This window comes from Oncorhynchus keta, chromosome 3 (assembly GCF_023373465.1).
Source record: "Oncorhynchus keta strain PuntledgeMale-10-30-2019 chromosome 3, Oket_V2, whole genome shotgun sequence".
NCBI lineage: Eukaryota > Metazoa > Chordata > Actinopteri > Salmoniformes > Salmonidae > Oncorhynchus > Oncorhynchus keta.
This window is the reverse complement of record NC_068423.1, coordinates 4,848,204-4,870,597: the sequence shown is the minus strand read 5'-3', so window position 1 is coordinate 4,870,597 and position 22,394 is coordinate 4,848,204. Positions and strand designations below refer to the sequence as shown.

The window sequence follows — 22,394 nt, the reverse complement described above, 5'->3', positions numbered from 1 at the left end:
CCCACTCACTTTGCCAAAGCACAGTCCTTAACACCTTCAGAGGGACAAAACCCACTGAGATTAACTGAAATATCTGGTGGTGACCCATGGAATTGCAGGACTGATTATGGCAAGTCGGTTTATATTTGGCTTGGAGCTAGTTTGCTAATATGATTTGAATTATGCAGCAACACCAGATTAACAGCATCAGTTTTTTTGACCCCCTGCCCCATTCCTAGAGGAAAGTGGACTCGCTTTTTGGGGTCTTTTCTGGACCACTGCTGAGGTGAGGTGGCACTTTTACAGTCACCAAAGCTTCAGTGAGGTGGGTGCTACATTTCAGTAGTCGACGATCCAGCCTACCTACGCAGGAGGAGCTATGGCTATCAAAGACGAGGATGTGCCCATGGCCTGTCTGTCAGATGTCTCTACCTCCCAGCCTGGCTGTACCATCTATGCTCCCTCTTCTCAAGATACTATCTTTCTGAATTACTTATCATCTAAATATATGGAAGACAATCGCCCAAATACTACCAGATCCCTATATTTGTTTTGTGAAATTATTTTCGGTTTATTTTGTTTTTAAAGCGACAGACTCTACTTGCAATGAAAAGTGCTATAAAATAAATCAATTATGATTATTATCATGATGATTATTATGTAGCATTTGCACAGTCATAAACAACTGTTGTTTCAATTCAGTCCAGAGTTCAACTAAAAATAGACAATACATAATCCTAGGGTTTCAAGCTCTAGCTCAATTCAAATGGAATCTTCTTAATTAATCATTAATATGTTGGATTCACGTCTCCATCAAAACCAAAAATCTAAGAATAGGACAAAAATCAGATCAAACTTTATTTAAAGTTAAGTTATGTTAACAGTCTGATGGCTTTGAGATTGAAGCTGTTTTTCCAGTCTCTAGGTCCCAGCTTTGATGCACTTGTACTGACCTCGCCATCTGGATTGTAGCGGGGTGAGCAGGCCGTGGTCTCGGGTGGCTGAGGTCCTTGATGATTTTATTGGCCTTCATGTGACACTGGGTGCTGTAGATGTCCTGGAGGGCACCACCCTCTGGAAAGCCCTGGAAAGCCCTGCACCACCCTCTGGAAAGTCTATGGTGATACAGCCCGACAGGATGCTCTCAATGGTGCATCTGTAGAAGTTAGTGAGGGTCTTAGGGTCCATGACAAATTTCTTCAGCCTCCTGAGGTTCAAGAGGCGCTGTTGCACCTTTTTCACCACACTGTCTGTGTGGGTGGACCATTTTAGATTGTCAGTGATGTGTACGCCGAGGAACTTTAAGCTTTTCATCTTCTCCACTCTGACCCAACGATGCAGCTGGGGGCATGCTCCCTCTGCTGTCTCCTGAAGTCCACGATCAGCATCTTCGTTTTGTTGACCTTGAGGGGGAGGCTATTTTCCCGGCACCACTCTGCCAAGGCCCTCACTTCCTCCCTGTAGGCTCTCTCTTTGTTGTTGGTTATCCGGCCTACCACAGTTGTGTCGTCTGCAAACTTGATGATTTAGTTGGAGACATGCCTGGCCACGCAGTCATGGGTGAACATGGAGTACAGGAGGGGGCTGAGCATGCACCATTGTGGGCCCCTATGTTAAGGATCAGCGGGGTGGAGATGTTGTTACCTACACTCACCACCTGGGGGCGGCCCGTCAGGAAGTCCCGTACCCAGTTGCACAGAGCGGGGTCGAGACCCAGGGTCTCGAGCTTGATAACGAGTTTGGAGGGTACGATGGTGTTAAATGCTGAGCTGTAGTCGTTGAACAGCATTCTCACATAGGTATTCCTCTTGTCCAGATGGGTTAGGGCAGTGTGCAGTGTGGTTGCGTCGTCTGTGGACCTATTGGGGCGGTAAGGAAATTGGAGTGGGTCTAGGGTGTCAGGTAGGGTGGAGGTGATATGGTCCTTGACTAGTCTCTCAAAGCACTTCATGATGACGGAAGTGAGTGCTACGGGGCGGTTGTCATTTAGCTCAGTTACCTTAGCTTTCTTGGGAACAGGAACAATGGTGGCCCTCTTGAATGTGGGAACAGCAGACTGGGATAAGGATTAATTGAATATGTCCGTAAACACACCAGCCAGCTGGTCTGCGCATGCTCTGAGTACGCAGCTGGGGATGCCCTCTGGGCCTGCAGCCTTGCGAGGGTTAACACGTTTAAATGTTTTACTCACATCGGCTGCAGTGAAGGAGGGTCCGCAGTGAAGGAGGGTCCGCAGGTTTTGGTAGCGGGCCGTGTCAGTGGCACTGTATTGTCCTCAAAGCGAGCAAAAAAGTTATTTTGTCTGTCTGGGAGCAAGACATCTTGGTCCGCGACGGGGCTGGTTTTCTTTTTGTAATCCGTGATTGACTGTAGACCCTGCCACATACCTCTTGTGTCTGAGCCGTTGAATTGCCACTCGAATTTGTCTCTGTACTGACGCTTAGCTTGTTTGTTTGCCTTGCGGAGGGAATAGCTACACTGTTTGTATTCGGTCATGTTTCCAGTCACCTTACCCTGGTTAAAAGCAATGGTTCACGCTTTCAGTTTTGCGTGAATGCTGCCATCAATCCACGGTTTCTGGTTTGGGAATGTTTTAATCGTCGATGCACTTTCTAATGAACTCGCTCACCGAATCAGCGTATTCATCAAAGTTGTTGTTGGACGCAATGCGGAACATATCCCAATCCACATGATCGAAGCAGTCTTGAAGCGTGGAATCAGATTGGTCAGACCAGCATTGAACAGACCAGAGCGAGCTTCTCGTTTTAGGCTCTGTCTGTAGGCTGGAAGCAACAAATTGGAGTCATGGTCAGCTTTTCTGAAAGGAGGGCGGGGGAGGGCCTTATATGCGTCATGGAAGTTAGAATAACAATGATCCAGGGTTTTACCAGCCCTGGTTGCGCAATCGATATGCTGATATAATTTAGGGAGTCTTGTTTTCAGATTAGCCTTGTTAAAATCCCCAGCTACAATGAATGCAGCCTCAGAATATGTGGTTTCCAGTTTACATAGAGTCAAATACAGTTCGTTCAGGGCCATCGATGTGTCTGCTTGGGGGGAAATATATACGGCTGTGATTATAATCGAAAAGAATTCCCTTGGTAGATAATGAGGTCGACATTTGATTGTGAGGAATTCTAAGTCAGGTGAACAGAAGGACTTGAGTTCCTGTATGTTGTTATGATCACACCACATCTCGTTAATCATAAGGCATACCCCCCCCGCCCCTCTTCTTACCAGAAAGATGCTCGTTTCTGTCGGCGCGATGCGTGAAGAAACCAGCTGGCTGCACCGACTCCGATAGAGTCTCTCGAGTGAGCCATGTTTCCGTGAAGCAAAGAACGTTAGTCTCTGATGTCTCTCTGGAATGCTACCCCTGCTCAGATTTTATCAACCTTGTTGTCAAGAGACTGGACATTGGCGAGTAGTATGCTAGGGAGTGGTGCACGATGTGCCCGTCTCCGGAGCCTGACCAGAAGACCGCTTCGTTTGCCCCTTTTACAGCGTCATTGTTTTGGGTCGCCGGCTGGGATCCGATCCATTGTCCTGAGTGGAAGGCTGAACACAGGATCCGCTTCGGGAAAGTCATATTCCTGGTCGTAATGATGGTGAGTTGACGTTGCTCTTATATTCAGTAGTTCCTCCCGACTGTATGTAATGAAACCTAAGATTACCTGGGGTACCAATGTAAGAAATAACACGTAAAAAAACAAAGTACTGCATAGTTCCTAGGAACGCGAAGCGAGTCGGCCATCTCTGTCGGCGCCGGAAGTGAAAAAATTGAGACCCACCCAAGGCCAAAAAGAGAAAAATGAGGGAGAGGACAATTTTTGTTACCCTTCCCCAGATCTGTTCCTTGACACAATCCTGTCTCGAAGCTCGACAGACAATTCCTTCGACCTCATGACTTTGTTTTTGCACTGACATGCACTGTCAACTGTGGGGCCTTATATAGACAGATGTGCACCTTTCCAAATCATGTCCAATCAATTTAATCTACCACAGGCGGACTCCAATCAAGTTGTCGAAATATCTCAAGGATGTGCAATGGAAACAGGATGCACCTGAGCTCAATTGCGAGTCTCATAGTAAAGGGTCTGAATACTTATGTAAGTAAGATGTTTATTGTTTTGTATAAATTAGCAAACATTTCTATAAACCTGTTTTCACTTTGTCATTATGGGGTATTGTTTGTAGATTGATGAGAAAGTAGGATTTTAAAAAATGTATTTAATTTAAGAATACGGCAGTAACGCAAATATACAATGCCTTCGGAAAGTATTCACACCCCTTGACTTTTTCTCCACTTTGTTGTGTTTACAATCTGAATTTAAAATGTATTACATTTAGATTTTGTGTCATTGTCCTACAAACAATACCCCATAATGTCAAATGTTAATTATGTTTTTAGAAATGTTTACAAATTAATAAAAAATGTTAAGTATTCAACCACTTTATGTTATGGTAAGCTTAAAAAAGTTCAGGGGTAAAAATTAACTTAACAAGTCACACATTGCATGGACTCACTATATGCAATAATAGTGTTTAACACGATTGATGATTTTTTACATTGACTCGGTACTGGTACACCGTGTATATCGGAAAGTTAGTTACTTATTAGTTATTCATTCTTCATACTATTTTTCTATACTTTCCATTTTTTTCCTCACTGCATTGTTGGGAAGGGTCCATAAATAAGCATTTCACACCTGTTGCTTATGAAGCATGTGACAAAATAAATGTGGATTTGATTACCTCATCTCTTTACCCCACACATACAATGATCTGCAAGGTACCTCAGCAGTGAATTTCAAACACAGATTCAACCACAAAGACCATGAAGGCTTTCCAATGGCTCACAAAGAAGAGCACCTATTGGTAGATGGGGGGATAAAAAAAGAAAAAAGATTACATTTAATGTCCATTTGAGCATGGTGAAGATATTAATTATATATATATATGCCATTTATCAGACGCTTTTATCCAAAGCGACTTACAGTCATGTGTGCATACATTCTATGTATGGGTGGTCCCGGGGATCGAACCCACTACCCTGGCATTACAAGCGCCATGCTCTACCAACTGAGCTACAGAATTACACTTTGGATTGTGTACCAATACACACGGTTACTACAAATATACAGGTGTCGATTATGATATATATATATATATATGTGTAATAATGACAATTACAACAATACTGAATGAACACCTTTATTTTAACTTAATATAATACATAAATCTATTTAGTCTCAAATAAATAATGAAACATGTTCAATTTGGTTTAAATAATGCAAAAAAACAGTGTAGGAGAAGAAAGTAAAAGTGCAATATGTGCCATGTAAAAAAGCTAACGTTTAAGTTCCTTGCTCAGAACATGAGAACATATGAAAGCTGGTGGTTCCTTTCAACGAGTCTAAAAATATTCCCAGTTAAGAAGTTTTAGGTTGTAGTTATTATAGGGCTTTTTCTCTCTATACCATTTATTTCATATACCTTTGACTATTGGATGTTCTCATAGGCACTATAGTATTCCCAGCTTAATCTCGGGGGTTGATAGGCTTGAAGTCATAAACAGCACTGTGCTTCAAGCATTGCAAAGAGCTGCTGGCAAACACAGGGAAGTGCTGTTTGAATGAATGCTTATGAGCCTGCTGCTGCCTACCACCGCTGTCAGACTGCTCTATCAAATATCAAATCATATACTTAATTATAATATAATAAACACACAGAAATACGAGCCTTAGTTCATTAATATGGTCAAATCCGGAAACGAATCATTTCGAAAACAAAACGTTTATTCTTTCAGTGAAATACAGAACTGTTCTGTATTTTATCAAACAGGTGGCATCCATAAGTCTAAATATTACTGTTAAATTGCACAACCTTCAATGTTGTCATAATTATGTAAAATTCTGGCAAATTAATTATGGTCTTTGTTAGGAAGAAATGGTCTTCACACAGTTCGCAACGAGCCAGGCGGCCCAAGCTGATGCATATACCCTGACTGTGTGCAAAGAACGCGACACAATATTTATAGTTAATATTGCCTGCTAACATGAATTTCTTTTAACTAAAAAAATATACTTGTGTATTGATTTTAAGAAAGGCATTGGGGTTTATGGTTAGGTACATTGGTGAAACGACAATGCTTGTTTAACGAATGCGCTTGTTAAATCATCACCTATTTGGCGAAGTAGGCAGTGATTCGATGATAAATTAACAGGCAAAGCATTGATTATTTGAAACGCAGGACAATCTAGTTAAACTAGTAATATCATCAACCATGTGTAGTCAACTAGTGATTATGTTAAGATTGATTGTTTTTTTATAAGTTAAGTTTCATGCTAGCTAGCAACTTACCGTGGCTCCTTGCTGCACTCGCGTAACAGGTGGTCAGCCTGCCATGCAGTCCCCTCGTGGAGCGCAATATAAATCGGCCATAATCGGCTGATTGTTGATTATCGATTGTTATGAAAACTTGAAATCGTCCCTAATTAATCGTCCGACCTCTAGTCCTTTCTAACGCCGTTGCCGGAGAGGAAGGAAACTGCTCAGGGATTTCACCATGAGGCCAATGGTGACTTTAAAACAGAGTTTAATGGCTGTGACAGGAGAAAACTGGAGGATAGATCAACAACATTGTAGTTACTCCACAACACTAACCTAAATGGCAGTGAAATAAGTACAAATATTAATCCTGTTTGTAATAAGGCACAAAAGTACAACTGCAAAAGAAATCACTTTATGTCCTGAATACAAAGTGTTATGTTTGGTGCAAATCCAACACAACTCATTACGGTGTACCCCTTCATATTTTCAGGCAAGGTAGTGGCTGCATCATGATATGGCTATGCTTGTCATCTGCAAGGATTGGGGACTTCAGGTTAATAAGAACAAATAGAGCCAAGCACAGGCAAAATCCTAGAGAAAAACCTGGTTCGGTCTGCTTTTCAACAGACACTGGGAGACAAATTCACCTTTCAGCAGGACAATCCCCTAAAACTTAATGCCAAATATATACACTGGAGTTGCTTACCAAGAGGACATTGAATGTTCCTAGTTAACAGTTTTGACTTACATTTCCTTGAAAATCCATGGCAAGACTTGAAAATGGCTGTCTAGCAATGATCAACAACCAACAAGAAATGTAAAAAGAAATGTGCAAACATTGTACAATTCAGGTGTGCAAAGCTCCTAGAGACTTACCCAGAAAGATTCACAGCTGTAATCGCTGCCAAAGGTGATTCTAACATGTACTGACTTACGGGTGTGAACTTATGTATAGAAGATATTTCTGTATTTTATGTTCAATAAATTTGCGAACATTTCTAAAAACATGTTTTCACTTTGTCATTATGGGGTAGTAGTGTGTGTAGATTGGTGATAAAAATCTATTTAATCCATTTTGAATTCCAACTAACAAAATGTGGAGTAAGTCAAGTGGTATGAATACAAAACATGTTATCACACAATGAACCAAGACTGTGCTGCATTCATTACAAAATAGCTGTGGTTTATTCCTTTGGGAAGAAAAAAAAAAACAGTATAAACTAAGAATTACCAGACATGACTACAGGAAATAAACAGTTAATTTGCAGCCAGGTAAAAACCATAGTGAAATATTAGATTTTATACTTCGTTTTCACATTCTGGTTATTCTCTCCCAGGGCCAAGCCCCCAAAAATATCTACTTTTCAATTTTATGGTTGAAAATGTTTGTTGACATTGTTCAAAAATAATTTGTGTGTCTGTACAAATTCCTATGAAAAACAATGAGGACAGTTCTGAGGAAAAACAACTAGAAAGTAAATCACCATTTTTTTTATTTTTATATAAGCCTGATTGAAGCCTAATGTAAAATTGTAACTGATGCACAACATCTTCTCTGGGTTGTTTTCCAACAGAAATCCCGAGATTTCAAGACAGATCCACACACAAAATTACAATTAAATCATGACCCCCCCAAAAAACGTTACATTGTGCATTGCTCTTTTACATCCACTCTACTTTCTTTTCTATTGATAAAATCAAATGCAGATCAAGCAACATTCCATATGGGAGAGGTTTCCTTTTCTTTTTGTGTCTCTTGCAGAGAATTCAGCTTTAATCCTCAAGCTTCCAACATATTTTACATATGTGGATTACCAACTGTTAGCGAAACAATGGGAGTGGTAGGGGTTAATGCATGCTTAAAAGAGTAAGCCCAAATCCTCAAAGTCACATTAAATCAAATTGTATAGCAACCAAAATATCTTAACAAGTGACACATTTAAAATATTATACAGATGTAGGATCTTAATTTGATCACCCTATTGTTGCAGGACACTTCCTGCACAGCAGGTAATGTTAACTGGTAGAGTATTTGAGGTTTAAAAAGGATTCTAAAGTTTATAATTTACGCATAAAAATTCAGACTTGATTTGCTTTAAAAGATTCATCAACCCCTATAAAAATGTCCATTAATTATAATCCACAAAATAATTCACATTTCCTGTTGCTGCAGGATCACTTTCCTGATGTAGCAAACCATCTCAAATTAAGATCCCATATCTGTAGAAATTCTGGTATTTATATAGCATTTCCATTGAATATTTTTTTTCTCCAGAGAATACACACCAATACAGCACTACATGTACATTCAGAGAATAGCTGGTTTCTGTATTACAGTTCTACCAAGTATTCATACCACTGACAGACTTTTATAAAAAGGTGTTTTGACTGCAACTATATCAATTGTCATTTGGATTTTGTATACGCGCATACCTAGGAATAACCAGTTATAACCAAGGCGAGTACATAAGGTGCTCCATCTCTGCAGGTGATCCGTCTTTCAGGACGAGATCCCTGCAACAGGTCCCCCTCCATCCTATGATGATATGCATTACTTAATATTATGTCTCTAGAGAAACCTGATATCGCAACTTTTTTAAAGATTTTCCCTACAATAACTACTTGTTTTTGGATAATACACCAATACAGCTCTCCGTGTAGATTCAGAGTATCCGAGTTCTGTATTACAGTTCTATCAAGTATGTATACCACTGGCAGATTTGTATTATGCACAAAAATAAGGAAATTTTGGTTTTGTACATAAGATATGTGGTATAGAAAAGTACAATCTTAGGTGAGTACATGGAGAGCTACAGGAAACTGCCAAAATAAAAAGGAAACACTTGAGCAAATGAGGAATACAAAGTATATTGAAAGCAGGTGCTTTTACACAGATGTGGTTCCGGAGTTAATTAAGCAATTAACTGCCCATTATGCTTAGGGTATAAAAGGCCCAGTTGCCTATTATTTTGACTAACATGGCTAGAAGAGATTTCAGTGACTTTGAAAGAGGGGTCTCAAAAGGAGCATAGGACGATAAACCTAAAATTAGACACCAACATTGCTTTCCTCTTTCTGAAGCATTTTGCATACGTAGGTCATTTTCTGCAGCTTGTTCTAAAACCATTATTTGGACAACAGTAATAGCCTATGCATTATGCTGATTCCTGCTATGAAAGTATCTGCCTGTCCACTCACTCTCCCCACTGTGCGCACGGAGGAAAGAGAGATGCATTCAGAGAAGCACAAGCATATGACCAATGCCCAGACAGAGCTTTGTGAGTATATAATTTATTTCTCACTTCTTAATATTGAGTTCAAGGCACCACTTTACAACCGGAGGAGGCTGTAGTATGGTTTTGATGCACAACACGCCATGTGCAGTAAATAGGCCAACATCACATAGCCTAGGCCTAGTGCTGGAAAGTTTTTGTAGGATATTAGCTGATGTTTACTGCTATATTAATAAATAAGCCTAAAAGGCTATATAGCAACAATATCATATTTAGAGTTAGCAATCTAGCTGAGTCTTGAGTCCCCACTTCCTCCGTTGGTGAATAACATAGCCTATAAGCCAATATGCACAAAAATGTCAGCAAATTCTCCAATGAGCCTAAAATAAATCTGATAATTCGGGATCCTATTTTGACAGGTTGCAAATAAAAATATAAAATCATGCATTCCCTGGATGTTAAATCAAACAGCATACTTTTCGAATCCTAGGGTACCAAGACAGACAACTGAGATGGGCACCCTATACCCTATCTTGACACCCTATGGAGACATGTTATGTTGGTGTTTTATTTTGGCAGTTACATGTATACAGCATTTCTGCAAATGATCTGTCTATCTGGTCAAAATCACAGATACAGGTCTCCCACCACCCTCTGATGGTATGGCTAACTTGTTAAAAAAAAAAAAAGACTCCAAAGCAGTATAATTTTTTGTCCACATTGACACAGAAACACTAAACAATGATTTAGATTTTTTAAGAACAAGTTGATTGACAAAGTCATGAAAAATCTAAAGAATTTAATAAACCATCTCTGGGCTATGATAAAAAATATGCCTCAGGGGTCAAAATGACCCATTGCTAGCTTGAAGGTTAAAGGGTATTTGTCCTTGGCGGTCCAACGGTTTCGCCCACTAAGCTTGCGTTATGTGTGCTTCTCTACTACAGTACTCTGTATCGCTGCTGCTGCAGCGGCATTTGACATAGGGCTGACCTGTAACATTAGTGCAACATTTTCCCCACTACTTTAAAAACAGGGTTTCCACAGTCTTTGAACAGGCCCTTGGCCCCTAGGTCATCGTGGTAAACAGGCCCATTCCTTCATGCTGCCTCTACCTAACCAGTCTATCAAATAGGCCCTTTTTTCGATTGACACCTGCACCTATGGTTGTCAACCAATGAGAACAATGAAAGGGACAGACGAAGCTAATCTACACATGTGCAGTGAAGGCCTTGCTTTGCATCGCTCCACTTTGCTCTCATCCTCTTGTATCCTCTATGTTCGAAAGAGTGTTTCTTGTGGGCTTGGTTGGATTTGCCAATTTCTCCCTCCCCCAATCTCCTATGCAGTTGGTAGATTCCACATCCTGGGATGTGGCTGACCCATGTCATCGAAGGACGCAGGTCTTCTTGTGGTTACGGGTTCACAACAACAAACACCGACCTCATTAAGCCAGAGCTGAGGAGAAAGAGGGTTTTTAGCATAGCCTAGCAGCTCATTGTAAACAAAACATCCCCTTCTTATCCTGACTGTTGGCCTTCTCCTTTTTGTCTTCCATTTCCCCCTCTATCTCAGAAGACGAATACAGCAGGTTCAGATATGGGACGGAGGGGTTGAGGGAGAGGCGTTAATTGTGGTGGGGAGGGATTTCCCCTGTGCGTGCGAGGAGGGTGGGTGGTGGTATGTGTGTTAAGACTGTTTGAGGCGTTTCCGGGGCGGTCCCAGGAAGGGGCACTGGGCCGAGGCCAGCGAGCGGTAGGCTTCGGCTACCAGGTGAGGATGGGATGCCACCATGGACTTCCAGCCCGCCGTCTCCATAACTTCGGCAGCATGGCTAGAGAGAGAGGGGGGGGGACAATTTCAAAAACTAAAATGTGCACTGGGTACCCTGGACCAAGATTAAGAAACACTGGTATAGGAGACTGCTAGCTCGTTGCACCCCCCTCAAACACATACAGTAGTTAACTCACTAGTTGATGAAGTCCACAGCCTGTGTTTTGAGCTGGTCGGCGCTGTGCAGGTCTGCCAGGATGAGGATCTCTGCAGCGTTCTCCACAGACAGACTGGTGCACAGCGCATCCTCACACATCACCTTCAGCCTCTCAAGAGCATACTGAGATGCACAGAAAGACAGACAGAGATGGATGAGGTGGGTTAGGGAGAGAAGGAACATGAAAACGAGGACAAACAGATTAACAAAATACTAAGACAAATGTAGCTTCTATGAAAATTGTTCTTCCAAGTGGCAGGCAATGTGCTCAGGTGGAAGCATAGGGTTTTTACAGACACAATCATTCCATTAGAACATTTCATGGGTATTGTACAGGGCTCAACAACCCTCCAGACCAGTCAATCACCCATGTCAGAGGCCCGCTTGGGCTTGTGACATTTTTTGGTAATAATGCCATTTTCAATCTAGGCTAAATAATTGATGAAGAAAATACGATATTCCTGAAGCCATTAGTTCGTTAACCTATCGTCAACAGCCAGTGAAAGTGCAGGGCGCCAAATTCAAAACAACAAAAATCTCATAATTAAAATTCCTCAAGCATACAAGTATTTTACAACATTTTAAAGATAAAATTAGCGTTAATCCAGCCAGTGTCTGATTTAAAAAATGGTTTACAGCGAAAGCACCACAAACGATTATGTTAGGTCACCACCAACTCACAGAAAAACACAGCCATTTTTACAGCCAAAGAGAGGAGTCACAAAAAGCACAAAGAGATCAAATTAATCACTAACCTTTGATGATCTTTATCAGATGACACTCATAGGACTTCATGTTACACAATACATGTATGTTTTGTTCAATAAAGTGCATATTTATATAAAAAAATCTAAATTTACATTGGAGCGTTACGTTCAGTAGTTCTGAAACATGCGGTGATTGTGCAGAGAGCCACATCTATTTACAGAAACACTCATTATACATGTTGATGAAAATACAAGTGTTATACATGGAATTAGAGATATATTTCTCCTTAATGCAACCGCTGTGTCAGATTTCAAAAAAACTTTACGGATAAATCAAACCATGCAATAATCTGAGTACAGAGTTCAGACAACAAATCAGCCAAATAGATATCCGCCGTATTGGGTAGTCAACATTAGTCAGAAATAGCATTATAAATATTCACTTACCTTTGATGATCTTCATCAGAAGGCACTCCCAGGAATCGCAGTTCCACAATAAATGTTTGTTTTGTTCGATAATGTCCATCATTTATGTCCAAATAGCTTCTTTTGTTAGGGCGTTTGGTAAACAAATCTAAAAGCGCGTTCAGGTCCACCCGAAAGTCGGACAAAAAGTTTAAAAAGTTCCGTTACAGCCCGTAGAAACTTGTCAAACTAAGTATAGAGTCAATCTTTAGGATGTTATCATAAATCTTCCTTAATGTTCCAATCTGAGAATTCCTATGTCTGTAGAAAAGCAATGGAACGAGAGCTAACTCTCGTAACCTCGCCTCAGAGCCTGTGGCCCTCTGCCAGGCACCTGGCTCATTCGGTCCCACTTCACAGTAGAAGCCTCAAACAAAGTTCTAAAGACTGTTGACATCTAGTGGAAGCCTTTGGAAGTGCAACATAACCAATATCCCACAGCATCTACAAGCCTCAGATTTCCCACTTCCTGGTTGGATTTTTCTCAGGTTTTCACCTGCCATATGAGTTCTGTTATACTCACAGACACCATTCAAACAGTTTTAGAAACTTAAGTGTTTCCTATCCAATACTACTAATAATATGCATATATTAGCATCTGGGACAGAGTAGCAGGCAGTTTACTCTGGGCACCTTATTCATCCAAGCTACTCAATACTGCCCCCGTTACCAAGAAGTAGATTCTTTATCACACTCGCGCCGCACCCATAACCTAGTTTGAGCGGAATAATCTGTCAGGTAGCCAGAGAGTGCAGCTCTTAACTGGTTGTCACATGGATCAGCTCACAGAATTCGAAAAGTTTGGTCTGAAGTTTGGGTGAGTTTTTACGATGCGCAGTGTCTGCCTGTCAGTTGAAAATCTTGTGTGTATGAGCATGTGTAGGCAACGTGGATTATCTTTTTTCAATGCTATAGTTCACATTTCACATTGAATTTATTAACTATAGAAATGCAAGACGTGTTTTTAATTCGGGGTTCGCTCTGCACACACACAAGCTTGTTAGCTCTAGTCCAACTCTCGGAAGTTCAAAGACATTCAAAAAAGTTCACCCATAGAAGCCGCTCCTCCGTAGGTATAATTCTGTGGGCTCAATTAAGATAACGTATGTCATAACAAGATCCCTAGCCCTTCAAGCCAAGCCTCCTACTCCTCCACTCGCTACCCGCAAAATTTCAGTCGCAACTCGCGCCCTACACTTGGATGTCCATCGCCATGTAAACAACTATAGCCGAGGCAGCCGATAGCGCCAACGCCAAGGCTAAAACAACTATAGTTTGCCCGCTCCATAGCAAGCTGCTCTATCCCCGGTGAAGTAATTTAATGTTGAGTGAATGTAAAAAAATCAAAATATTTTAAAAAGGAACAGAAAGGAACTATATAAACCGGTACTTTTTGTTGATGTTCGAACCAGTTCAGAAATGCATTTTGTAGGTTGGAGGAATGGAATAAAAAAAATAAAAATGGTTCTGTTCAGAACGAAACGATTGGAAAACTATTTTGGTTCCAACCCCTGTTCAAAAGCTTCAAGTTCCTCTGTGTGCACATCACGTCAATGGTCCCTTTACACAGTGTAGTGAAGAAGGCACCTCAGGAGGTTGAAGAATGGGTCTTGGTCCCTAACGCCCTCAAAAACTTCTACAGACGCACCATTGAGAGCATCCTGTTGGCCTGTGTCACCACCTGGTACAGCAATTGTACCATCCACAACTGCAGGGCTCTCCAGAGGATGGTGCGGTCAGCCCAACACCCTGCAATTCTATCCATTTTGTTATGGGGGTTTGTAGTGTATTTATATACTGTATTCTTCACATAGCTCAATCTAATATTTCTACTTCTATAAATTGCATTTTAGTTACTTACTGTTTACACACACACACTCGCGCCCTACACTTGGATGTCCATCGCGCATGTAAACAACTATAGCCTAGGCAGCCGATAGCGCCCACGCCAAGGCTAAAACAACTATAGTTTGCCCGCTCCATAGCAAGCTGCTCTATCCCCGGTGAAGTCATTTAATGTTGAGTGAATGTATTCTATTATATTCTGAATTCTTGAGCTTACTAATGCACTGTATCTACTGCTGTAAATTTCATTCCTCGTACATCTTGTGTAAATGCATCTGGTGTAGATTGAATTTGGATTACTGTTAGGGCTATTTGGGTTGTTAATTGGATTCGTTCTGACATTTGAGGAGTTGTTCTTTCTTTTTTTTGTTTTATTTAATTGCTTATTTGTATACCTGTCTTAACATTTTACTGCATTGATAGGCGCTAGTAATATAAGAATTTTGCAGCACACGCTATAACATCTGTCAAACTGTGTACGTGACCAATAAACTTTGATTCGATGCTTTCTAGTTGCTATGGGGTGAAGTTCCACCTAGGTACAGATCTAGGATCAGCTGCACATTTAGTTTTTGCCCTAGCAATATACAGTGGATTCAAATAATAAAAGCTTCATAACGAGTTGATTATTTGAATCCGCTGAGTAGTGCTAGGGAAAAAAACTAAAAAATGTGCAACCCTTAGGATGTGCAATCCCCAGGACCAAGAATGGGAACACTGGTCAAGGGTCAACTTCACCCTACCTTGTCAGCTGCTGCTAGAAGGTCATCAGCCATCTTGTCCAAGTTGGGGGCCTTGTCTGTGTAGATGAAACACATCATCTCCTTGAAGACCTCTGGCTCCACGTCATTGATCTCCACTCGGTTCTAGAGAGGTGGAGAGAAGTAGAGAAAGCAGGTGAGAGGAAAGCAGTGAGGCAGAGAGAGAAAAGGGGAAGGAGAAAGCCTGAGAGAGAGATACGATACATGTAAATTGCACATGTTTTTAGTAGTTTAATATTGATCCACGTGAGAGGAAGCCGAAGTGGAATAATGTACAACATGTGCATGATTCATGTTTGTGGGGAACTTTGAGAGATGCCCTTTCAATTACAAAACAGGAAATACAACTAAAACATCAAAGAGAAAATAGATTTCTGCATATTCCCCCTCATCGCTGTTCATTGACCATTGTGTGTCTGAAATTGTAAAGTTGGACCATTTCTTTCTCGGTTTCAAAAAAGTTCAATTTGAAGATGAAAAAAAACAAACCTTGCTCTATGACTGAAAAATGGCCTTGTTTTCTAAAAAGGATTTCAGAATGGTTGAGGCATCGCACACAATTTCATTTCTTATTGTTGCAAGCACACAAAGGATAAGAAACGCAATTCCTGGGGACCGTGCTGCTTTGACAGCAAAGGATGAAATGTTGGCCTCACATATAGTGAGATGATTTGATTTTATAAACCCTCTTGTTGGGTTTTGTCAAACAGCCTTGTGCAATAGAATGATCTACGAAACACCTTTCACTATGAACTGACAGTAAGTCGCTGCAGATACTATAAGTCCATCTGCATTCTATCTGTTAAATTATGCCATTACACCAGCAGATAGGGGATAAAATAGTGAAACAACCTTTTTTTACAGAAATGTTTTAAGCCAGGAACAAAAAAAAAGACTTTGAAGTCAATATTATAAAAGAAGATGATTTACCTGGCTAAATAATGAAAAGAAATTAAGAAAAAAGTTGACCTGCACTGATATTTTTTTGGACGTACAAACATGTTAAGAGGATCCAAGTAAAGGAAGATTGAGGAAAGGGGCCCCTGACTCACCTTTTTGCTCTCCTCCATCTCATGCTCAAACATGGCACTGAAGACAGGAGAGCGTGCTGAGGAAAATACAAAGATTTCTTTAGATTAAAAGATTAGATCATGCCACTGGGCCTCAATAGAAATTGGAGGCGTCTGCATTTTATGAATGTGTGTGTGTGTTCTGTCTGTACCTGCTAATATGGCTTTGTGGGCCTGGAACTCCTGCCCGGCCACACACAGGGAGCAGTCAGTGAAGCGCGAGTTCTCCCACAGCCCGCCCAGCTCATCAGCCAGTCTGCAGTCAGGCACCTTCACCATGTTCATGGTGTTCTGACCCGAGATGTTCACAGAGTCCTGCACCACACTCACCTTGAGAAAACAGAGGCTACGTTTAGACAGGCAGCCCAATTCTAGTCTTTTTTCCCGCTAATTGGTCTTTTGATATCAGATCTTTAGACCAGTTAGTGAATTATTTTTTTGCTTGCCTGCCTAAACGCAGCCAGAGAGTAAGCCCACCAAACCAACCTGGTCACAATTATCAACAATGTGAAGCCACTAAAGCTGCTCTGTCTAAATAGATACAGCCTTAAGCATAAATCAAAGTACACAGATGATGAGAAGCGATAGTCCGGCGTCCCATTGTGACATATCTACGCGGCTCTGAGACTACCACCTGTGGGGGACGCACAAACCTAACATCCACCTCCCCACAATTCCCAACCATCATTGCTTCGGTACGAGTCCTGGTAACAGTTGGAAAAATAGCTTGAGCTGCACTGAGAAATCTAAAAGTATGAAAGCCAAAGGTCCAATATTCTAGAACATTGCTGTGCGTACATGTTTTGGACTATGATAGACGCTTTGCCCAACAAACAAAATGGATCCCATCAAAAAGAGACGTTTATATTAACTAAGCCTTCCAATGTGCTCCAATGAAACAACCACATCAACCCCCCCCAAAACAACTAAATCATTTAAAAACACTGACAGCCGCAGCAGCCAACCCAACCTCAGAGACATGAATAGCTGAGATACAGGGGGAATGTAAACCAGGCCACCTGAAATTAACACAAAGGACAGTCTGTACACTCTTGAATTTTCCCCATCTTCTTGTATAAAGGAACATTTCACTACAAAATCAAAGTTTGTCAGATGTTTTCAGACCTGAAAAATAGCCTTATGTCTAAAGATGATTAATTGATTTGACAGGAGAAATTTCCCCTTTTAAGCCTCTCTCATTTAGTGGAATGGGGTCTTACCTCACAAAACAAGGTGAGCTTGTCGTCAGGCAGAAGACCGTTGGCCTCGTCCAACAGGAAGTCTCGGCGGATGAACTTCTTAAAGCCCCAGTCCTTCCCCTGGACAAACCGATATGCTCTCTGGCTTTCTGCAGAGTCAAGGAGAGAGGAAACGTTTGTGAGAAACACTTCTATTTATACATAGACTCATGTGTTGAACTAGGGTAAGGGTTTTCAACAGGCAGGCGGCCGACGAGCCAAATCTGGCCGGTGAGCTGATCCTCTCCCACTGATTCTTTATCATATAAACAGCAACAATCTAAATGACCGGAGCAAAACGTACGAGGAGAACTGACTGAATGAGGTGCTGAAGAGCATTACAGCTGCGCTCTATCCAATCGTAGCAGCATCAACATACAGCCCACCCATATCTTTTTTAGACAGCTGAACTATCCAATTGAGTCCTTAAGAGCATGCAGAATCTCTGACTTGAGAAAAATGCGTGCTGGCAGCTGAAAATGACTTCGATCACAAAAATACTTGTATCACAATTGTATACATGTTGCGATACTTGTTTTATCCGAGTACTCGGCACACCCATCCTATTCTTTATATTTCCCAAAGCTCTCCATCAGAGTAGTTACTGCTAACCCCACTCACCCATGGCTTTGGTCTCCTCTCCCTTGGCGTTGAGGATGGAGAACTTGAACTTGGCACGCACCTCAGCCTTGGGACAGCTAACCAGGAGCAAGTAGAGGGACAGGTAGTCTTTGCTCTCCTCATCTAGCCCTTTAGGGTTCACCCGCAGACACCTGTTAGAATTATGAGCGAGTAAACAGTCAATATTCAACAGTTAAACACAGCACTCTCATCAAAGCGGTTAGCTACCATTGACACAAGAGTTGGGCTGCTAACAGCAAAATGTGCACTGGTACCATTGCCAACTCTCCAACCAACAACATCTGGTGAGAATGCCTTAGTCATTGTGTAGAATTTTGATGGTCTTTCATAACAAATACAACATCTTGAAACATTTAAAGAAAAGTCTTATCCGCCACGCACCATTTGAGCTTGTCATTGGCTCCTGAGGAGAAGGTGGAGCTCTTAATGACCTCGCCCATCTCCTCGCGACAGAAGCTGAAGTTGTTGATGGTCCACATGTAGGAGAATTTTACCACTTTGATCTGTAGGGGGGAAAGCCGCCAGAGATGGGAGGCAATATAATGAAGAGATGCGTGCTTTGACCTGAGAAAAAAATTATTCTAATCCCCAACCCCACACTTAAACTCATCCCTTACCTGAGTGTAGCACCAGCTCTCCGCCACAGGCCCGCTGGACATTTCCGCAGGGGGAGGGGGACTCGGGACTCTTGACATCGCCAGGGTGGCAGCAGGTCGTGGCGGAGTGTGGGAGAATCTGTTCTTTCAGAGGTCCAGAATCACTCCAGAGTCCAAGATGTCGAAAAACCTCAGGCGGTAACAATTTGTGCCCTGAAAAGACAGGGGACAGGTCTGAGCAGGAATTTCAAACTAACATGTTCCAACTCCTGACACAGCCTTATGTTTCTTTTTTAATTCCTGAATTATATAGACCACTTTCCCCATCTAAAAATAAAATACAAAATGCTAGCCTAGGCTAGCACACACACGTAAATCAGCAGTCTGAAAAATATGCAATTGTTTGGCCTTACCAGAAGCCTAACCACCATGCAACATCCTCCATAAAATGACCAACAAGGATAGAAGACAAGAGTTTGGTAAACGCTGGTCTAGACTCATGTAAACTCAATATAATTTCAATCAATTCTCCTTAACTCTGTAAGAGGCTGTGCTGCACGCCTAGAGATGGTTCAGGCTGGATAATTTGTCCACGACCCTTTGGGGACAGCGGACGAGTGATGCCCATGGCGGGGACACTCCAGGATCAATAACCTTCACAATGGCAATTAAGTCTCAAAATGAACTGTAAATTAACAAGGGAGAGAGCTACTCCTGTGTGAAATTCGCTGCCGAAAGATTGTACACCTCCCAAGCGCTAGCAAGCCACACAAACAGTTTGTTGGCATACTGCTCATTGGATGAGAAATTATGGACAATTAGCCTAACTAACAAATTGACCGTGTATTCTAAGCACTCTGACAGTATTCACTACATGATCAAAGGTATGTGGACACCTACTTGTCGAACATCTCATTCCAAAATCATGGGTATTAATATGGAGTTGGTCCCCCAATACTAAAGTGCCTATAAGAACATCCAATAGTCAAAGGTTAATGAAATACAAATGGTATAGGCAGAAATAGTCCTATAATAACTACAACCTAAAACTTCTTACCTGGGAATATTGAAGACTCATGTTAAAAGGAACCACCAGCTTTCATATGTTCTCATGTTCTGACCAAGCAATTGAAACGTTAGCTTTCTTACATAGCACATATTGCACTTTTACTTTCTTCTCCACACTGTTTTTGCATTATTTAAACCAAATTGAACATGTTTCATTATTTACTTGAGGCTAAATTGATTTTATTGATGTATTATATTAAGTTAAAATAAGTGTTCATTCAGTATTGTTGTAATTGTCATTATTACAAATACATTTTAAAAAATTAAAAAACATCTGATTTTAAAATCGGTATTGGCCTTTTTGGTCCTCCAATAATCGGCGTCGGTGTTGAACAATCATAATCGGTCGACCTCTAGTTTACATAAACTCAATTTGTATTTGGTAGCATTGCCTTTAAATTGATTAACTTAGGTCAAACATTTCAGGTAGCCTTCCACAAGCTTCCCACAGTAAGTTGGGTGAAATTTGTCCCATTCCTCCTGATAGAGCTGGTGTAACTGAGTCAGGTTTATTGTAGGCCTCCTTGCTAGCACATGCTTTTTCAGTTCTGCCCACAAATTGTCTATAGGATTTAGGTCAGGGCTTTGTGATGTCCACTCCGATTGCTTGGCTTTGTTGTCCTGAAGCCATTTTGCCACAACTTTGGAAGTATGCTTGGGGTCATTGTCCATTTGGAAGACCCATTTGCGACCAAGATTTAACTTCCTGACTGATGTCTTGAGATGTTGCTTCAATATATCCACATCATTTCCCTACCTCATGATGCCATCTATTTTGTGAAGTGCACCAGTCCCTCCTGCAGCAAAAGCACTCCCACAACATGATGCTGCCAGCCCCGAATTTCACGGTTGGGATGGTGTTCTTCGGCTTGCAAGCCTCCCCCTTTTTCCTCCAAACATAACAATGGTCATGATGGCCAAACAGTTCTATTTTTGTTTCATCAGACCAGAGGACATTTCTACAAAAAGTATGATTTTTGTCCCCATGAGCGGTCTTTCAGGTTATGTCGATATAGGACTCATTTTACTTTGGATATAGATACTTTTGTACCCGTTTCCTCCAGCATCTTGACAAGGTCCTTTGCTGTTGTTCTGGAATTGATTTGCCCTTTTTACACCGAAGTACGTTCATCTGTAGGAGACAGAACATTCCCCTTCCTGAGCGGTATGACGGCTGCGTGGTCCCATGGTGTTTATACTTGCGTACTATTGTTTGTACAGATGAACATGGTACCTTCAGGTGTTTGGAAATTGCTCCCAAAGATGAACCATGAACCACCACCAACCATTTTTTTTCTTAGGTCTTGGCTGATTTATTTTCTCATGATTTCAAGCAAAGAGGCACTGAGTTTGAAGGTAGGCCTTGAAATACATCCACAGGTACACCTCCAATTGACTCAAGTGATGTCAATTAGCCTATCAGAAGCTTCTAAAGCCATGACATTATTTTCTGGAATTTTCCAAGCTTTTTAAAGGCACAGTCAACTTAGTGTATGTAAACGTCTGACCCACTGGAATTGTGACACAGTGAATTATATGTGAAATAATGTCTGAAAACAATTGTTGGAAAAATTACTTGAGTCATGCACAAAGTAGATGTCCTAACCAACTTGTCAAAACTATAGTTTGTTAACAACAAATGTGTGGAGTGTTTGAAAAATGAGTTTTAATGATCCCAACCTAAGTGTATGCAAACTTCCGAGTTAAACTGTATGCATGTATATATTTACACCAAAAATATGGGGGATTGGAAATGATACAGCCACAATCTGAAATATTAAAGTTGATTAAAAATAAAATAATGAAAAACGCAATTATGTAATTCTGAGCCTTCAACAGAGCAGTACAGACTTTTGTTGCATTTAATTAACCTGTAGTCCATTTGACCGAAGCACCGCTGCCACTCGTTATATTGGCTCGGAGAAACTCGTAAAGGCTCAATTTTTATATTATTATCAAGTATGCCATGTTAATATTATTTCACACCTTGATAGCTCTTCTTGGTCTATAAAAAATAAATCTGAGCTGAATGCAAAGTTACAGGAAGCATAAGCTGCATTCGTTCACATGCGCAGAATATTGTATAAAATATTTGGATGGTTCAATTAGACTTGGGCAGTATCCAGATTGTCATATCGACCATGTGCCATTCTGGGATATTCGGTAATACCGGCACTGAACACAAGGGGCACCATTTTCAAACCTCACTTTACCTCTGTAATCCAAAAGGTTCGCAATGCCAACAAGTACATGTAAAATCCGACAGAGAACGCAAACTAAATGCTAATGAGCATATCGAACATTTTATAAGTCTCTGACCTAAACTATTTGCAGGACCGACGTCGCAGCTCCTAAAGTTATACAAGTAACATACAAAACAATGCTCTCACAGTTTGCTGCACGCACAAAACAAATATTAGACAGCAAGGCTCTTGATTAAGGAGGGGTTTCTTTGCCGTCACCAAGC

General features: G+C 41.1%; 1 protein-coding gene across 1 annotated transcript in view; it reads right to left on the bottom strand.

Annotated features, from left to right (window-relative positions):
* Window positions 1-6,702: 6,702 nt before the first annotated feature.
* Window positions 6,703-22,394, bottom strand: part of LOC118364338 (speckle-type POZ protein) — a 29,942-nt gene continuing 14,250 nt past the window's right edge. Inside the window, exons 2-10 of the mRNA XM_035745812.2 lie at window positions 18,881-19,072; window positions 18,645-18,766; window positions 18,243-18,394; window positions 17,604-17,731; window positions 16,536-16,713; window positions 16,366-16,421; window positions 15,296-15,418; window positions 11,516-11,658; window positions 6,703-11,379 (exon numbers count right to left, since the gene is read on the bottom strand). Of these exons, the coding sequence (XP_035601705.1) occupies window positions 11,235-11,379; window positions 11,516-11,658; window positions 15,296-15,418; window positions 16,366-16,421; window positions 16,536-16,713; window positions 17,604-17,731; window positions 18,243-18,394; window positions 18,645-18,766; window positions 18,881-18,958 (1,125 nt within the window). The 5' untranslated portion in view covers window positions 18,959-19,072 and the 3' untranslated portion in view covers window positions 6,703-11,234. The remainder of the gene's footprint in view (window positions 11,380-11,515; window positions 11,659-15,295; window positions 15,419-16,365; window positions 16,422-16,535; window positions 16,714-17,603; window positions 17,732-18,242; window positions 18,395-18,644; window positions 18,767-18,880; window positions 19,073-22,394) is intronic.